This window comes from Mirounga leonina, unplaced genomic scaffold (assembly GCF_011800145.1).
Source record: "Mirounga leonina isolate KUSES-001 unplaced genomic scaffold, KU_Mleo_1.0 Mir_418, whole genome shotgun sequence".
NCBI classification, from domain to species: Eukaryota; Metazoa; Chordata; class Mammalia; order Carnivora; family Phocidae; genus Mirounga; species Mirounga leonina.
In genome coordinates, this window is record NW_023270739.1 from 6,260,135 (window position 1) to 6,278,453 (window position 18,319).

At 49.5% G+C, this 18,319-nt stretch overlaps 1 protein-coding gene across 2 annotated transcripts; it reads right to left on the reverse strand.

Moving 5' to 3' along the window:
* Window positions 1-5,779: 5,779 nt before the first annotated feature.
* Window positions 5,780-17,974, reverse strand: LOC117998666 (DNA dC->dU-editing enzyme APOBEC-3G-like). 2 transcript variants are annotated; one of them, XM_034987490.1, is made up of 8 exons: window positions 17,707-17,974; window positions 16,240-16,393; window positions 14,496-14,775; window positions 14,159-14,270; window positions 7,847-8,003; window positions 6,938-7,205; window positions 6,596-6,711; window positions 5,780-6,256 (listed from the first exon to the last, which is right to left on the reverse strand). In XM_034987490.1, the coding sequence occupies exons 1-8, from the start codon at window positions 17,730-17,732 to the stop codon at window positions 6,209-6,211; spliced, it is 1,161 nt and encodes a 386-aa protein (XP_034843381.1). In that variant the 5' UTR covers window positions 17,733-17,974; the 3' UTR covers window positions 5,780-6,208. The 2 variants fall into 2 exon arrangements, with proteins under 2 accessions (XP_034843381.1, XP_034843380.1); XM_034987489.1 differs by having other exon boundaries at window positions 5,780-6,259.
* Between the last annotated feature and the right edge of the window lie 345 nt (window positions 17,975-18,319).

Genomic DNA, 18,319 nt, shown 5'->3' on the forward strand with positions numbered 1-18,319 from the left:
ATGTAGTTATATATTTATATTAGTATGGATTCATGGTCTCCCTATTTCATTCAATGGGCTATAGTTCATTATATCATTATTTACTTGAATGCTCAGAATTTCTCAGATTTGGCTAGTGGGGGCCCTTGTAAGCTAGTTCAACTACTCTAGCTTTAGGGTATGTTTAATATTCAATATTCTTAAAGTTTTAGAATACTTCATAGGGCAATCTCTCTTCCCTCCCAACATTGTTATTCTTTTTCAGAATTCTCTTGGCTATTCTTGCAGATTTTCTCTTTTCATATTGAGATTAAAACTGACAGGCCAAATTATGGAAACAAATTCAAAGGAAATTTTGGTTAAGATGGCTGTGAATTTATAGAAGGAAAAGAAAAAAAGAATATTTTCTGTAAGGATATTAAATTTTTCCTCACTTCATATAACTTCTATTTTTATGTCCTTTATTCACATTTTTTTTAAGATTTTATTTATTTATTTGAGAGAGAGAGTGAGAGAGACAAAGAGCACAAGAGGGGGGAGCGGGAGAGGGAGAAGCAGACTCCCTGCCGAGCAGGTAGCCCGATGCGGGACTCGATCCCGGTACTCCGGGATCATGACCTGAGCCGAAGGCAGTCGCTCAACCAACTGAGCCACCCAGGCGCCCCTTTATTCACATTTTTAAACTATATTCATAAAGTATACATCTTTCTTCTTAGGCCTTTTCTATGCATTTCATAATGTTTGACAGTTGAGAGTGACAGTTGAGAATAGTAATCCCCCCACTAACCACACATAAATACTTGTAAATCGGGGATCATCAGTTCATAAGAACGCTCTTTCTATATACATTGTATTCATTTCCAGGGCGCCATGACAAAGTACCACAAACTGAATTTCTTCAAGCAGCAAAAATTTATTTTCTGGTTCTGGAGGCTAGAAGTCTGACATCAAGGTGTCCACAGGCTGCGCTTTCCCTGAAGGCTCTAAGGGAGGATCTTTCTTGTCTCTTCTCTAGGTGGTGCCTTTCCCTTTCCGGTGTTGCTGGCAATCCTTGGCATTCCCTGGCTTGTAGGTCCAAACTCTCCTTCGCTCTTCCCAGGCCCTTCTCCCTGCAAGTCTGTGTCTGGGTCTCCCCTCTTCTCATAAGGACACGGGTTGTATTCGATTAAAAGCCCACCCTACTGCAGTGTGACCTCATCTTAAAATAATTACATCTGCAACGACCCTATTTCCAAATAAGATCACATTCTGAGGTTCTGGAAAAGGGCACGCATTTCGGAGGGGATGCTATCCCACTTAGCGCACACACATTTCACATTTATTTTTAGATACTTTCTCACTTACGTGGCAGAGACTAATTGTCCCACTCTATGTATTCTCTTTTTTGGTCAGTGTATAACCCCTGACTTTCCCCAAGTTAAATGACCATCCCACATAAAGGTTACATTTCCCAGAGTCCTTTGCTGCCAGACGTGGCCAAATGACTAAGTCTTGGTCAATGGGATGTGACGATAAAGGCCAAATGGCAGCTTCTGGGGCCTTTCCTAGGAGACAGCCAGCTGGGTCCTTTGCCCCTTTCTTCTCCACTTCCCCATCCTGGCTGACAGAATACCGACATTGTGACGGCACTACATTTTGGGGCCACGAGGACAGAGACCCCACACTTCCCGAGAACAAGAGTGGAAAGCTGGAAGCAGCCTGGGTCATCCTCGCTCTGCAGCTTATATCGGGATTTTTTCTGTTTAAGGTAAGTGTCCATCCGGGGCTGCCGTTCTGCACAAACCCAGGGGGCGCCTTCACATGGCAGAGGAAGTGAACGGAGACCTAGGAGCTTGGAGGTGAACAGACCATCCTCGGAGGCCCCCCGCTCCCGGCTAGTTTCAGCCCCTGCTTTGGAGGCTCCCAGTTACTTTCGGGTGGTCTCAATTTAACTAATACATTTTTTATCTTTAACATCCAGGAGGTTTCTGTGCCTGGAGGGCAGCACTCAGCTGTATTGGTACTTAGTGCATTGAACAATTTATGAAAGTAATAGAACTCTGGAAATCAATTTCCTTGAACATTTAAACATTATTATTAATGTGATTAATTACAGTTCCTTAAAACCTAGATGGCAATTACAAGTCTGGTATGATGGATTCTTTTGACCGCTCCAGACATCTTAAATAACAGGACAAATGGACAGAATATTTCAGGCCCGTTGAGAGTGCAGGACCTGAGTCATCTAGACAGATTTCCTTACTGAGAGGCGCACTCGAAGGAGATTTAAACTGAAATCTTCCATCATTAGGCTTGGTCTCTCTCTCTCTCTCTTTTTGTTTTTGTTTTTTTTTAATTTGCAATATTTATTTGTGGCATTGGGGACTGTTAAGTTTTCCATTGTCATACAGATTTTAATTTTGGAAACTTGGCATCTTCCTCCAAACTTCTGTATTTTCTAAGTTTGCATGGCAATTGGGGGTCTCTTAAGATTTCATACGAATTTTAGGATGGTTTTTCCCGTTTCTGCAAAAAAAGGATATTAAGATTTTGATGGGGATTTCACTGAATTTGTAGATCACCTTGGGTGCTGTGGACATTTTAACAATATTAAATTTTCCAAGCCATGAACATGAGACATCTTTCTAGGTATTATTGTCCTTGATTTCGTTCAGCAATGTTTTGTAATTGGCCACTTATAGGCCTTATACCTGCTTGGTTAAGTTTAGTCCTAAGTATTTTTTTCTTTTTGATCACATGGGATTGTTTCTTAGTTATTTATTTATTTATTTGAGGGAGAGAGAGGAGAAGAGGAAGAGGGAGAGAGAATCTCAAGCAGATTCCCTGCTGAGCAAGGAGCCTGATGTGGGGCTCCATCTCATGACCCTGAAATCACGACCTGAGCCGAAATCAAGAGTTGGACGCTTAACCGACTGTGCCACCAGGCACTCCAAATGGGATTGCTTTTTTAATTTCCTTCTCAGATCGTTCGTTGTATGAATTTTTTTGTATGAATTAGATTTTTGTATGAATTAGATTTAATACTTTTTATTGCTATCTTAAGTGTAATATTTTCCCCCTTTTCCATTTTTAGATGATTGTTGTTAATCTAGAGAAAAAGGTTTTATGTATTTATGCTGTATTCAGCTGTCTTATTTACTCTTTTTTCCCCCCCTCCAAACTGGAGTCTCTTGGGTTTGGAGGGTGTCAAATCATCAGCAACAGAAAATGTATATGTTTTTTCCAATGTTCACACTAATTATGGAATTTCTTTGTCTTATTGCGCTCATTAGAACTCTAAGACAATGTGGAATAAATGATGATATAACTTGTAATCTCTTATTAACACTGAAATTATATATTCTTTAGAAGTGTGATAAAAAGACTTTTGAATACAACTGGTCCTTTTTTTAAATTTTTTGTCTTTTTTTTTTTTTTTTAGTGGTAGATCTTTAATTATCTTTCCAATTTCCTCCATGAGAATAGGTCTATAGAAGTCTTTGATTTCTTGGGTCAGTTTTGTTAAATTTTTTTGGCCAGGAAATTATTCATTTCCTCAAGTTTTTCAAATTTGTTTCTATAAATTCACATGAAATATTCTCTTATAATTTTTCTAGTCTTTTTTATATCAGAGTTATATTTCTTTCCTCATACTTTATCTTGTATATTTTTGTTGTCTTTATTCTTTTTTTGGGTTCTTTCTGGATTTATCTACTTCCTTGGTCTTTTAAAGGAACAGATTTTTGGATTTATTTGTCCTTCCTACCATTTAAAATATTCTAATTAACTTCACCTTTGATCTTTATTAATTTCCTATCTCTGGTTTCTTTCATTGCTTTTTCTAATTTCTTTTTTTTATTAACATATAATATATTATTTATTTCAGTGGTACAGGTCTGTGATTGCTTTTTCTAATTTCTTAAAATGGGTAGTAAATTACTATATTTTTTGGTAATGAAAAAACTCAGTCTATTCTTTTTTTTTCTGAGTATAGCTTTTATTTTAAAGCCACTTTTTAAAAAAGATATATTTATTTTAGAGAGCAAGAGAGAGTGGGGGAGGGGCAGAGGGAGAGAATCTTCAAGCAGACTCCCTGCTGAGCATGGAGCCCGATGCAGGGCTCAATCCCACAACCCATGAGACCATGACATGAGCTGAAACCAAAAGTCAGATGCTTAACCAACTGAGCCACCCATGCACGCCAAAGCCACTTTTTCTAAACAGCCCTTAAGTCAAGCCACTTAGTCAATTTTTTTTGTAGGTAAACTCTAGTCCCAACATGGGCTTGAGCTCATAACCCTGAGATCAAGACTTGCATGTTCTGTCTACCAACTGAGCCAGCCAGGTGTCCTTCTGAGTATAGCTTTTGCTGTGTTCTCTAGATGTGAGTTTGAAATTACTTCACTTAGGGCTCATTCAGCTATAAATAACAAAATATTTGACTAACAATGACTTAAATGATGCAGATATTTATTATCTTATTTAAAAGGGAGATTGGAGGTAGGTATTTCTAGGGTAGATATTATTTCAGTGGCTTAACAATGTTATTGGAGACTCATGCTTTTTCTAGCTTTTTGCTTCATCATCCTCAACATGTTGGCTCTTTGTCCTCATGTGCATCATCTTATGGTTGCAAAAGATGTTCTCTCCCACTCACAGGCAGGAAAAACATGTTCTCTCCCACTCACAGGCAGGAAAAACAAGGGAGGGACAGGGCGATGAGACCCTACTTGCCTGGCAAAAACAAAACCAGAGAGCTCTCCTAGTAGATATTTTCTTACATTTGATTAGTCCTAACTGGCCACCCCTAGCTTCCAGAGAGACTAAAAAAGTGGCAAATGGGGCGAATAGGATTACATGGCAGGCCTGAGTTAGTTTCCAGTCATTTTCCCTTTATGTATGTATTTGGCTGCTACGTTGTTTGGCACATACAAGTTTATGATTATTTTATTCTTTCATTGTTCCTTTGTGCCATTATGCTAAGTCCCTCTTTAACCTGTTTGATTCATTAAAGTGTACCTTGTGTGATAGTTTCACTGTCGCTTTCTCCTTAAATTTTGATTTGCCTGGTATCTTTGTTTAACCCTTTTATTTTCAATCTGTTTCCTTTGTTTTTTTTTTTAAGAGTGCTTCTTGGAAATAGCATGGAAGAATTTGTTCTGTTCATATTTAGTGTAATACCCTTGATTTTACTCTTTTCATCTTATACCATGTTCATTTTTTTTTTGAGAGAGAGTGTGTGCATGCGTGAGTGGGGTGGGGGGTGGCGGGGAGGGGCAGAGGGAGAGGGAGAGAGAGAGAATTTTAATCAGGCTCCACGCCCAGCGCAGAGCCTGTCTCGGGGCTTGATCTCATGGCCCTGAGATCATGACCTGAGTGGAAATCAAGAGTCTGACGCTCAACAGACTGAGCCATCCGTGCCCCTGCTGTGTTCATTATTTATTGTCACTCCTTTCTTATTCTCTTTTCTCCATTCTGGGTGGGGGTGTTGGCAATAGAGGCAGCCAAGGCAGGGGCTCCAGGTCAGCGTCCAGCTTCCAAGTGTGGCTGATATGCGGGGTGCACGCTGCCATGGGCAGCGCCACCTTCATCAGACCAGCTCTGCAGCATAGTTTGGGGGCTCCTTCCTGGCTTGGAAGCCTCCAAATCTAGCTCTCCCTCTTTCCTAGAGCTTCAAGGAGCCACCCAACATCTTTTTAACAAATTTTTTTTCTTGTTTTAATTGGCTGGAGTTGGTGCTTATTGCTTCAATGAAGAACACCGAATAACACTGTCCAACTGGTTTTATTTATCCCCCCAAGCAATTCAGTGAGCAACTGCATGCACTCAACAGTTTTATCTTATTTATTTGGACACACAGTAGATACTCAGAAGGAACAGAGAATATTGGGATGATAAAATGATCCAACTATTCTAGACTTTAGAGGGAATTCTCAAATACATTTTTTTCTTGGTGCAGTAGGATAAAAAGTCCTTTATACTCATTTTTTATGAGGGAAAGTCCTGATCTCCCTTTTAGAAAATAACCCAAGTTTTACAGACTTAAAAATTATTTTTATCTTTTCAGTTATAAAAATATATACCTACTTATTTAAGAAAAAAAAAAGAAACAAAAGAATGAAGGAGGCAAGGAAGGTTTTCTGGACTCGGGGGAGGCTCAGGTATGCCTGTGGAACTCACAAGTTGCTCCTAAAAGTCAGCAGTTTATGAAGCATCAAGATGCTCCAGGAACGGGGTAGGGGGTTGATGGTCATTGAAGTTGCAAATTTCTGAATTCATTCTCTAAATCATTCTGTGGCTGCTGAGAGAGAAAGAGAATAATTAGAAGTGTCATTGGCAGCCAACGGTGCGGGGAGCAAGCAAAGGAGAGGGGACATGAAGAGCCGGGTCAAAGAAGGCCAGGGAGGTCTTGAGGGAACCAGAAAACAGACAAGATCCTAAGAAAAGGGAGACAAGGAAGGAACTGGGAGCCCCTGTTGGGGTGACGGGAAGGGTGTTGGGAGAAAAGAGAAAGGTGTAGGGGGACAGTGGGGACAGAGAGCAAGGAGAGGAGGAACAGAGACAAGGGGGCGCTGGAGCTGGGATGAGGGGGCACAGGGGAGGGGGGGCAGGCGCCTGCGTCAGGACAGCTTCTCACCTCAAGGATCTTCCGGAGCCGACGGGTTATGCTTTCACTGTACAGTTCCAGCTTGTTCCAGGGCTGGAAAGGCTTGCCCTGGTTGTCCACAAACTCCTTCCAGCAGTCCTCAAACTCTGAGATGAAGAGGGAAGGCAGTCAGGCCCCAGCGGCAGCAAAGCCACAAGCGTGCACCCTGCAATTCCAAGGACCCCTCCTTCCTTTGCCCTTCCTGGTGGTGTCACAGCTTGGGCCTCAGCTGGGCCACCACCTTTTGGTCCAGGAACCCCCCCTCCCCCAGTGGCTTTTCTCTCTTGGAGCTGCAAACCCTCCCATCCCCTGACAGCTCTGCCCTCTCCCTACCCAGGGAGCTCATGACAGCCACTGGGATCCTGGATGCGTGCAGATGCTTCAGCCCCTTCTTATTCTCCCTGCGCCAGTGGAAATACAGGCGGGAGGCAAAGAGCCGCAGGCTGATGTGGCGGTGGTCTCTGACAAACGCAACCAGTTCCTTCGCACAGGTGGGGCAGGGGCTCCACGTGACATAGCAGGTGATTTCGAATCTCTGGGATGTGTCCAGTCGTAGTGCCTTGATATTGTCAATAAAGCGAATTTCTGCATGGCGCTTCTTCTAGGGAGGGTCCCAGACAGAAGAAAGGTCACATACTGAGGGCACCACTGGGGATAAGGGGCTCTGCCCTGTGAACTTGCCTAAGATGGGGAAAGAACCTTCCTTCCTTCTCCCACTCATCCATTGATTCAGCACCCCAAATCATCTGCAGCTTGATCTGAATCAGACCCAACCCCCTGGGAGGAGACGGGTTGGCAGACAGACACCCCCATGGCACCATTCCCAGATGTTCGACAGACCTTGCCTTTTGGACATCAGGAGATGTTAGAACGTGGGGTTCCCAAGGAGCAGGTCAGAATGGGAGGGAGGCAGGATGGGGCAGGTGGGAAGGGGGGGCAGAAAAGCAGAGGGCAGGTGTATGAGGGAGTTCTTGGAGGTGGGGTTGAGCGCTCAGTCCTTGGAAGACCACTTGGCTTCTCAGAAGCAGCGACTGAAGTGACATCCGGAGGACAAGTAAATATTATATTCTCAAAGAGGGGCCGGAAGAGCGTTCTGCTGGAGGGAAGAGCTTCTGCAGAGGCCCAGGGACGAGAAAACCATGGAAAACCATGGAGAGTTCCCAGGAAGCAGGGCTAACAGACCCAGTTAAGCCTTGGTACTTCCCCCCCCCCGGCCCTGTCTCCAGACAGCCCGCCTGGCACCTTGTTTTGAAGGCAGACTCTGGCAATTATGGGGCCTTCATGTGGCTTCAGCTGGTAGCACAAGTAGGTCGTCCTCCGGTGGTAGGGCTTTGGGGCCCGGGGTTGGTTGCCGAACTGATAGAAGAATATTTCTCGTTGTAGTGGATTCATTGTGGTTCTGCGCAAGGGGAAGAAAACCAAAGATGCAGAGAGCATCTTCTGGTGTTACCCCAGGCTCTGTCACCTTCTGAACCCAACTCCTTGGTCCACTTGGGCCCCTGGGGTGGGGAGGGAAGGGACATTCTCCTCTTTCCTTGTTGTCCAGGAGGGCTGGGAAGGGGGAAGGAAGAGGGTGAGCTCTCCCACCTGTACACAGCTCCACCTCCGGTCTGGTGGAGCACCCACCATGCCCACACTGGAGGTCATTGCAGGAGGGGTTCCTTGGGCTGGCTGGGGGGCCCCACCCTGAGAACTTGACATCAGAACTTTTTGGCTCACCCATCTTTATCCTGTGCCCCAGACCCCTCTGTTCAGGTCCCACGGACATCTCAACCCTGATGTCCCATGCCACAACCCTTCTCTTTGGGGATGGAGGGGCTGCACTAGTAATTCTTCTAACTCTCTGCTCTTTGCTTAGGCGTGGGCATCACAATCTTAACTGTCTGTACAAAGCACAGAGAGGCTGGTGAGCAGGAAAAACTGTTGTCACCAAGGGAGCGTTGTGACAGAGACCTTGGCTAAAGGTCAAATAGCTTTTCCTCCCCCCAGTTGTGATTATACTCTAGAGAGTATTCCATCTTATATCTTACTTGTTTTCCAGTTACAGAGTGACCTGGCTCATGTGGGCATGCGTGCATGGGATTCTTTTTGATAAACGCTGCCAGCTCTGCAAAGATACAAGTAGGTGGACAGAACTAGGAACCCTCCTGCCTGCCCCAGAGAGGTGCATGAGAGCTCTAACCAGCAGAGCCCCACTGCGTGTGGACATTATTGACCAAGCAGATGCCAAACAGCCTGAACGAGCTGGGGAAGCTTGATGGGGCCCCAGCCCACTCTCCTTCTTTTTTTTTAAAGATTTTTTTTTTTTTTAATTTGACAGAGACAGAGATAGCGAGAGCAGGAACACAAGCAGCGGGAGTGGGAGAGGGAGAAGCAGCCTTCCCCCTGAGGAGGGAGCCCGATGTGGGACTCGATCCCAGGACCCTGGGATCACGACCTGAGCTGAAGGCAGACGCTTAACGACTGAGCCACCCAGGCGCCCCAGCCCACTCTCCTTCTGGACACTCCACCCAAAGCTAACGTGACCTGGCCGACCACTGAGTCTGGCTCAGGTGACCACAGACGCTTGGAACCGGACACGGGAATCAAGCCAAGGGTGTCATTCCTCAGGGCACAGACTACGGGATACCGTGTTCCTGCAAGGCCAGAAATACTTTCCCCATATTTCCAGCCAACTTGTTGAAACACCACGGATTCTATCAACAAAAGACCATTCCTGTCATCTGTTATGCTAATTAACAAAGCCACTAATTTCATCAATGGAAACCCATCTCTGATACCCCTTATGCTAATTAGTAAAGCTTCAGGTGCATTTTGATGACTGTCATTGAAAAAGCCATCTCTGGATGGTGGCCTTGGATTACCCGCCAGTGACCTCACCCGAAGCTGCTAGGCCCCTGGCTGCCCTCAGCATGAAGATTAGAACAGAAACATCCATTCACAGCACCCTCAGGACAACCAACTGCCCCGTGGCTTCCCAATTTTAGCACTGAAGTTCCCACGTCCTGGGAAACTCCCCAGTCCCTGGTAAACCAGACACTCAAGGCTGAACTATTTCAAATCTTAGACAAGTGCACGGTCTTAGTAGCACAAATGTTAAAGCTTGACCTCGAATAGCTAAAATTGAGGGATGATAGAAACAACTCGTAAGGAGCATTTAAAGACTAATTTAATTTTTCACACTTGGTAGTGTCTTTGTGGGAAACAATGTATCTTTTTTTTTTTAAGATTTCATTTATTTATTTGACAGAGAGATAGACAGAAGAGCACAAGCAGAGGGAGAGGGAGAAGCAGGCTCTGCACTGAGCAGGGAGCCCGATGCGGGACTCGATCCCAGGACCCTGAGATCATGACCTGAGCCGAAGGCAGACGCTTAACCATCTGAGCCACCCAGGCGCCCCAGCAATGTATCTTCTTGTCTTGGAGAGGATTTTTCCCTCCACAGAACAGAAATGAAACCATCCACAGAACTAAGTCTGCAGAAAGCCGCCCGCAGTTAAAGATTGCTAGGAAAACGCCGGAGGGAACTTAGAGGATGCTTTGCTTAAGATGATGAACATTACCCAGGGAACACTGTCTATGTGGTCATCATAGCCACGAGGTGCTTGGCTTCTGCAAACAAAGCAGCATCACTGATGTGCACTGCTGAGCTGGTCTTCAGACCTGGACCAGGGAAGCAGTAGGACCACTGACCACAGTCTGGATGAAACCAGACCGGCTGGTACCAGAAAGACAAGTTAATCAATCTTGAAGTTTACCTAATCCCCAATCAATCAGAAGAACCCATGAGCCTGGACCCCTAACCCTGAATTTTTGCCCTTAAACACCCTTACTTGCAAACCATCGGGGAGTTTAGGACCTTTGAGCATCAGCTCCCAGTTCTCCTGGGTGGCACCACACCAGTAACTAGCCTGTCTCTTCAGCACAGAAACCCAGTGTCAGTTCTTTATTGGCTTCCTGAGCATCAGGCAGATGAACTCTTGCTCAGATCGGTTACAGAAATTAGAGCATTCTTTGCAAAATTGTGCAAGTCTTTAAAATAAAATGTATAAATATGCTTTTATAGCTGACTCCAACAATTGTCTCAATCATCCTTGAATCTAAAGTCTATAACTAAAGTCTACAACTAAGCTTAAATAAAGTGCTTTAGGAAGACCCAGGGGCCACGCCTAGGGGATGGGCCTAGGGGATAGGGCCACGGGGCAGAGACAGGATGTGGAGGCAGCAGGGGTTGGGGTGGGGGGTTGGGGGGATGGGCACCTGCCCCGGCGGGCCTGCAGGTCAGAGGCAGGAACAGACCCTGCGGATGGAATGATTAGGTGTCAGAGAGGGAGAGAAGTGGGGCTGGGAGGAGGAAGGAGGCAGAGAGCCAAGCGAGCAGTGGTACTTGGTCCCTGCAGCCCCATCCCACGCTCCTTGGCAGGCTCGTCCCATCCTGGCCTGGGCCCTGGGTCTCTAGCTCCACTTCCCTCTCACAAGGCTGCTCTTGGCCTTGGGAAAGCCCTGTATCTGTGAGTGTCCTCCCACAGTAGTCTGAGTGGTGGACCCACCCTCTTCCTGCCAGACAAAAGCTGGGGTGGGAGGCCCTAGCTTGATTGTGCTTCTGTGGACTCCCACCCACCTTCTTTCCTCCAGACTTACCTGACCTTGGGAGTTCCTATGCAGCTGCCTCTCCTCAGCTGGCTTGTCCTAGCCCTGCCCTTTGTCTGGGGCACCAGGGCTCTATTCTTCTCGCTGGCCTTGCTTTGGGAAAGCCCCAATCTGGAGTGACCTCCCCGGGCTGCTGGCTGCCTCCCTGGATGCCCCACCTCCTTCCTGCTTTGGCTTTAGGGGTGGGAGGGCCCTCGGGTGGTTGCACTTCCTTGGGCTCAGACTCACCTTCTCTCCTTCTCTGAGAGCTGCCCTTGGGTGGGGCAGCAGGACCAAGTTATTGCAAAGAGAAAGAGAAAGTAGGATATGCCCGAGGGGGTTGGGAGAGCTTGGCTGGAGAGAGCTGGATGGAGGCTGGCTTCTGGGGAGGGCCAGGCTCTCGAGGAGTGGAGTAAGCCCTTTCCTCATTACCCCTGTGTTGCCCTTAGGAGTCATTCATATCCTGTCAGGGCTCTGGGCATCAGGAAAGTGAGGTCTACAGGTCAGATCTTCATCTCCAACCCTGGAGAAGGCAGGTGTGTTGAGCAGATCCTGTACTCCATCCTCTACCAGAGCCCCCAGTAGCTTTGGAAGGGGCCTATCATTATCCTGACACCTTCGATGAGGTCCCAGCACAGAGAGGTTAAGCTACTCTCTGGAGCCACACAGCAAACCAATGGCAGAGCTGGAATGCCTTCCAGGGGTACCGACCTGGCTCCTCCCACTTCCCTAGTGTTCCATGAGTAGGAGGGATCTTGCTGCCCCCACAAGGCCTCCCAGATCAGGGATCAGGGACCTGGACTTGAAGTGTGCGTCCTGAAAGCTATCCGCTTGCCTTGTCACATGTCCACCAAGACCCCCGGATGGAAAAACAACGAGCAACTGGGGAAAGTTGAATTCTACAGAGGAGGTCTTAGAGCAGCCGCCTGCCATCCCCAGTCCAGACCGCATGCATATACGAGTCCCCGAACTTCTCGCAGCTGGTGGCCCCCGCCATACACACCTCATTTTGCCCTACAGGCCCTGGGATGGCCCCAAGGGGGTAACAAGAGCACGGGCAAGAGTTGGAGGATCTGAGGGAATGGCGTCCCCTCCACACCCATCTATTCTCATATCCAGAGGCCCCTGAAGAAGAAGTTTCCAGAATGAGAACCTGGGCTCAGGCCCTTCCAAGAGAGTGATCAGATCTGCGTACTCAGGTGTGGACCAAATTGACAGCTAAGACGCCTCTGGCCAGAGAAGCAGGAAGGCTGAATTCTTGCTAGCCATCAGAGATGGGCAGAGAACGGGGATGTGCGAGAGCAGGATGGCGACTGTTTTAGGAGAAATGTCCTGAAGGCCCCCACGGATCTCTAAGACTGGCCTTCTGCATGGTTCTTTTCTCCAGAAGGAGGGGATATTTCGAGCAGGCCACTTTGCCCCGTTTCGACGACGCAGGCAGTCGAGAGGTGTGCCGTCCACACGTGCCTCTCTGTGCCTCCATGCGTGAGGCTGCGAGGGCAGAGAGAGCAGCAGGGCAGACTGGGCGGGGGGCAGCCCGAGCCCTTCTGCGTTCTTCCCTTGGCCCCCAGGCAGCAGGACAGACAGGGAGCCACGGGGAGGGCCAGGGGTCTGTGGCCACCAACAATTCACACCTAGCCAGCCAAGATCAGAGGGAGAAATAGCTGGTCTGAATGGGACCTGGCACGTTCTCCGCAATGATTTTAGGGATGTCTTCCAAACCGAACACCCGCCCTCTTGCTTCTCCTGCCTCTGCCTTTGCCTCTGCCTGCCTAGAATCCCACCGTCTAGGGCTGACCTCTTGCTCCTTTTCACCGTGCCCTGGCCCAGGCCACCCCATGGACCACTGCCGCCGACCTCCCCCCAGTATGTTCATGGGGTCGTCGGCTCTGTGGTCAAAGAACCAGATGGTCCCTGTTTTACCTCTACGGCTCGCACTTCCCTGTCTCCCCGACTTGATTCTTGGCCACCTGCCACTTTTGATTCTGCTTTTTTGGAAAAGTTCTGATGATCTCAGTGCTCCCATAACCAATCCTACATTAAAAAAAAAACCCAAAACATATTTAAATGTAAACTCACTCTCCGTTGCTATCTCCAGGCTGCAACCTGCCCAGAGCTTCCCCTCTGGCAGCAATGTGGGAAGGGGATAAGGGACATGGGAGTGAGGGCAGGTGTGATGGTGACCGGGGCGGGAGGCGGTGGCGGTGGGGGGGAGGGGTCCAGGGCAGCAAGGATTGGAAGGGAAGCAGGTTGGGCGGGGGTGGGGGGTGGGGGGGGTGGGGACAGCTCAGGCATAACCCAGGAGACAGATACGCAGAGTAAGGATCCTGGTTTTGCCCCGCGCCTTCAGCTCAAGAAGGCCCTGGGTCATTGTCTGGGCTGAACCGTGTGCCCCCCAAATCCATCTGCTAAAGTCTCAACCCTAGTGCCTCAGAATGTGACTATATTTTAGGTACAGACTTTAAAAAGATGGCTGTTAAAATGAGGCCCTTTAGGAGGGGCCCGAATCCAATCTGCCTGATGTTATGAGAAGGGGAGACCGGGACACGCAGAGGGACACCAGGGGCTCCCCGCAGCGAGCCCAGAGGACAGACCGCTGCATCCTGGAGTAGCAGTACAAGGACCCTGGTTCTCTGAGAAGTCACATCCTCGGGAAGGATGTTTCTCACACTTCTGGTTTGCACACTTAGACATATTCGTGCCCATATACCTTCAGTTTATTAACGAGATTTGGTTAATGTGGTGAGATGGAAGGAACCAGGTGGGGGCCCCTTCATGGGGGAGAGGGAAGTCTTGAGGAAGGAGGGAGGATGCGCAGGAGGAAAGTGGGGGGGCCTGAGGGACTGGGGTGGGCGGTGAAGGTGGCTGGAGCCCAGGAGGGGGCGCAGCAGCAGGGAGAGGCCAGGAGGCTGAGGATGCCCTCACCTAAGAATATTCTCAAGCTCTGTGGCCAGCAAATCATTATCTTTTAATAGATTCCGACTCTGGAAGCGCATCCCCCTGTGGTCCACAAAGTTGTCCCAACAGTATTCATAATCTAAGATAAAGAGGGAAGAGGGCAGTCAGATGGGCCCTGGGACGCCTTCTTCTCCTGACCCTCCTGTACCCTCCCTGCCAGGCGCCACCAGTCCTGCCTCAGTTTCCCAGGATCTCTTCCCACTCACTCTCCCTAGGGATAGTCTAGATCCTTCACCAACCCCGCCCCCCCCACCCCAGTCCTATTCCCTCCCACAGTCCTGTCCCCAGCTCCTTCTGCTCTCACCTTCAAAGGACATGATGTCCAGGTGGACTCCTGCAGACCATAGCTTGTGAAGCCCATCCTGATAATCTGGGAGCCAGAAGTAGTAGAGGCGGGCGGTGGAGATGCTCAGCGTCACATTCCTGTATTCCCTCAGGAATCTGACCACCTCCTCTGCACAGGTGGGGCAGGGGCTCCAGGATAAGAACCAGGTGACATGGTAATGCTCGTCAGGGGACAGATTCTGGTCATAGAACCAAGAGAGGAAGCAGAGTTCTGTGTGGCAGGGAGCCTCGGGATAGACCTGGGAGAGGTGGAGAAGAGAAGGGGATACTCTTGGCTGGCAGAGCAGGCAGTTTGGCAGGGCTGGGTGCCGTGGGGGGAGGGGGGAGGGCGCAGGAGTCACAGAGGTATGTTGTTCATTGATTTATCCCTCCTTTCCATCTCTCCCCACACTGTCTCTTCTGACTGAGCCATTCCTTCCCACAGTCATCAACATCAACTCCAACATCAACTCCATCCATCCATCCATCCTTTTATCCATCCATCCATCCACCCACCCACCCACCTGTCCATCCATCCATCCATCCATCCATCCATCCATCCATCCATCCACCTATCCATCCATCCATCCATCCATCCATCCATCCATCCATCCGTCCACCCGTCCATCCGTCCATCCATCCACCTATCCATCCATCCATCCTGCAGGCATCCTACTGGACTCGGGCCAGGCTCTCTGGGGTCCAGGCTGGTTCCGTGGGTGCTGTCTGCTGGGGAAGGCCACACAGCCATGCTGCCCCACAGGACAGCCACTAGCCCCACCTGTCTCCAGAGCACTTGACATGTGGCTTGTCTGAATTAAGAAGTGGGGCAAGTGTAAAATACACATCTCATTCCAACGACATAGTAAAAAAGATGAATGTAAATGACCTCATGAAGAATTTTTACATTAATTATAATTTGAAATAATCTCTTAGATATATTACCCAATACATTATCAATACTAAGTTCATCAGTTTATCTTAACTCTTTAAACACTGGGTACTAGAAAACATTAAATGACATACGTGACTCCCATGACGTTTCTGTGGGTTAGTACTGGGGTACCCTTGACCCAGCCCGTAACGGCTCTCTCCTGCAAAGAAGCTTTGAAAAGCCTGCAGTGTCAGGAGAGAGGAGATGGCAGGGGTGTGGTGTGGTGGAACATCTTTCAGGAGTGGCAGGTGGTTAGGGGGCAGGGCTGCAGGAGGGTGGTCTGGCTCCAGCAACCGCTGAAGCTGGTCATGGGTGCCATGGCAGCCTTCCAGGGACACCTGGGCTGTGGCTGGGAGCAGGCCGGGGGCGGGCATTTGAGGGGTGCGGGCTCTCTCCTGAGGGATCACAGGTCCTGGGTCCGGACGAGTCAGTGGTGCGGCCACGGCCGAGGACTCGACTGGCAGAACCATTACTAGGGCAGAAAAGGCTCTGGTGTCCAATCAGCCCTGACTTTCTAGACGTGCTCTTTTATCAAAGCCTGCTAGAGGCCAAGCTCCATGACAAGACTCAGCGATGAATGCAGGTGGACTCTCTGAACAAGGCCCACAGGCTACGTCAAACGGCATCCTGTATCTGGTTCCAGGAGGGCCAAGCAGGGAGCTCTTGGGCCAAAGACTTAGGACAATGTTGGGGAAGGAGCGTGCACTACGGAGAGCCCCCACCTGGCATCTTATTCCATTCTTTTCTGCCTTCCCAACTGACTCAGCTCCTGCCTGTAAACAGGCCTTACCTGGTTTCGAAAGACCCCCCAGTCATACGAGGGGTGCCCCTCCCCCTCTCTTTCCACTTGGAAGCAGAGGTAGCACAAGTTCCGCCTGGAAGCGTAGAGCAGACTTTGGAAGTGGAAGGAGAAGGTTTTAGGACTTATCCGCTCCATTGGGTCTCTGGGGGCAAAAAGACAGAAAACCGAAAATGCGGAGAGTACTCTCTGGAGTTGTCCCTGGCCTGTGGCCTCCCCTGGGCACAGGGGCTCCCTGCCCTGCCCCCACTCCAGGGCCCTGAGCATTGTCTGCTGCTTTTCCAGGCTGGACGGTTGGGGGGTGGGGTGTGCTGCTAGGGACAGCAGGGACGGGGGACCTCTCCTGCAGGGGCCCCTGCGGGCCTGCTTCTTCCAGCCATGCTGGTTTTCCTGCCCATTCATCCCCCAACCCATTAGAAAAATTGCAAAGAGAAATAGGAAGCCTCCATCCCCAGAGAACGGCTTTTCTAATACTGCACTTCAATTCGTTCCTGATTTTTTTAACCTATGCGTTAAAAAAAAAAAAAAAAGTATCAGGTTAATGCATACCTTCAGAGGTTCAGGTTACTATTCTAAGTGCTTTAAATATCTGAACTCACAGAGTCCTCCCCAGATCCCATGAGAGCCAACCCCACCGTTGAGGGAAGGAATCGGGGGCAGGAGGTAGAGCAGCCTGGGCAAGCCCAGGGCTAGTGAGTGATGGGGCCCCGGCTCCCCAGGCTGGCTATTTCCCGCAGGGACCTCCCATGACTGCAGTGGCAGCAGCCTGCAGTCCTGCCTGGGCCTTTTTCTCAACTTCATTGTAAATATGTGCATTTCTCCCAACCATGGCATCTTTCCCCCAGCTGCAGGTCAGTGGTACAAACATGAAGCCTGAAGCTCGGTCACCAAGGTTAGGGGTAAGGTTGAGAACAGGCTGCATTTACGTGTCTGCCCGAGATTGGGAGAGCCCTGCAATAGGTGACTTCTCTTCTTGCCTCCGAGAGCTAGCCTCACACCGTGTTTATAATGGTGTAAAAATTATAGAAAATCAATCAATGTGCTTTAAACTAAATCCACCCACTTCTTCGCTCATGCTTTAGTTAAATTCTAAGCGCTAAGAGAGCACAGAAACTTCCAGAAGCCTCAGAGAGTGGCATCACCCGGCACAGGCTGGGAGGGGCAGGCTCGACAGACTTTCAGACCCAGAGGTTGGCCTGGAGGACCCAGGGGCTGGGTGGAGGTGCGGGAAGGGCGTGTTCAGAAGCAATAGTGCGAGCATCCCCGGAATAGGGTGAGGACCCAGGCAGGAGTGGGTCCTGCAGAGAAGGAGCCCAGAGAGGAAGAGAAAGGAAGGAGGACCACAGGGAGGAGGAAGAGGCCAAGGACAGAGGCACACAAGGGCAGGGCCACCAGGAGAGAGGGGCCGCGGAAGGGGGCCCAGTTGGGGGGGTGGCGCGGACAGAGGAGCAGGGGTACCTTGGGCGGTGGCGCCAGGGCTCCATTCTTCTCACCGGCTTTGCTTTAGGAAAGCCCCCCCGCGGGATCTGAGACCTCCCAGGCCGCCTCCACCGAGGCCCCACCTCCTTCCTGCTTTGGCTTCAGGGGTGGGAGGGCCCTCGGGTGGTTGCACTTCCTTAGGCTCAGACCCACCTTCTCTCCTTCTCTGAGCACCCCCACCCCCAACCACGCGGGCAGAGCTGCCCTCGGTGCAGCAGGACCCGAGTTATTGCAGAGAAAGAGAAAGTAGGATGCCAGAGGGGGTTGGGACAGCCTGGCTAAAGAGAGCAGGACGGAGGCAGGCGGGAGGCTGGCTCCAGGGAGAGGCAGGCTCTGCGAGGAGCAGAGTGAGCCTCTTCCTCATCACCCCTGTGCCCCCAAGTCTGGACCCAGGTGTTGCTCTACACCTGTCTGCTGGATGAGTGGAAGAGAAAAGGAAGTGTGGATCTCGTGTCAGGACTCTGGTGTTTCCTCCTGATTCCACAGCAGTGAGGGCACAGATGTGCTTTGAGCTCCTAATTCTGTGGTGGGTCCTCTGCCTAAGGCCCCTCAGCCTTATCTGACAGCCAGGGGGAGAGGGACAGATGGAGAA

Coding starts and splice junctions, on each gene's coding strand:
- LOC117998666 (XM_034987489.1), bottom strand. CDS start 17,732: ATGGAGCCCTGGCGCCACCGCCCAAG. Junction 16,394..17,706: donor CCCTGGCGCCACCGCCCAAG/GTACCCCTGCTC, acceptor TTTTGCCCCCAG/AGACCCAATGGAGCGGATAA. Junction 7,206..7,846: donor GAGTCTGCCTTCAAAACAAG/GTGCCAGGCGGG, acceptor GACCCTCCCTAG/AAGAAGCGCCATGCAGAAAT.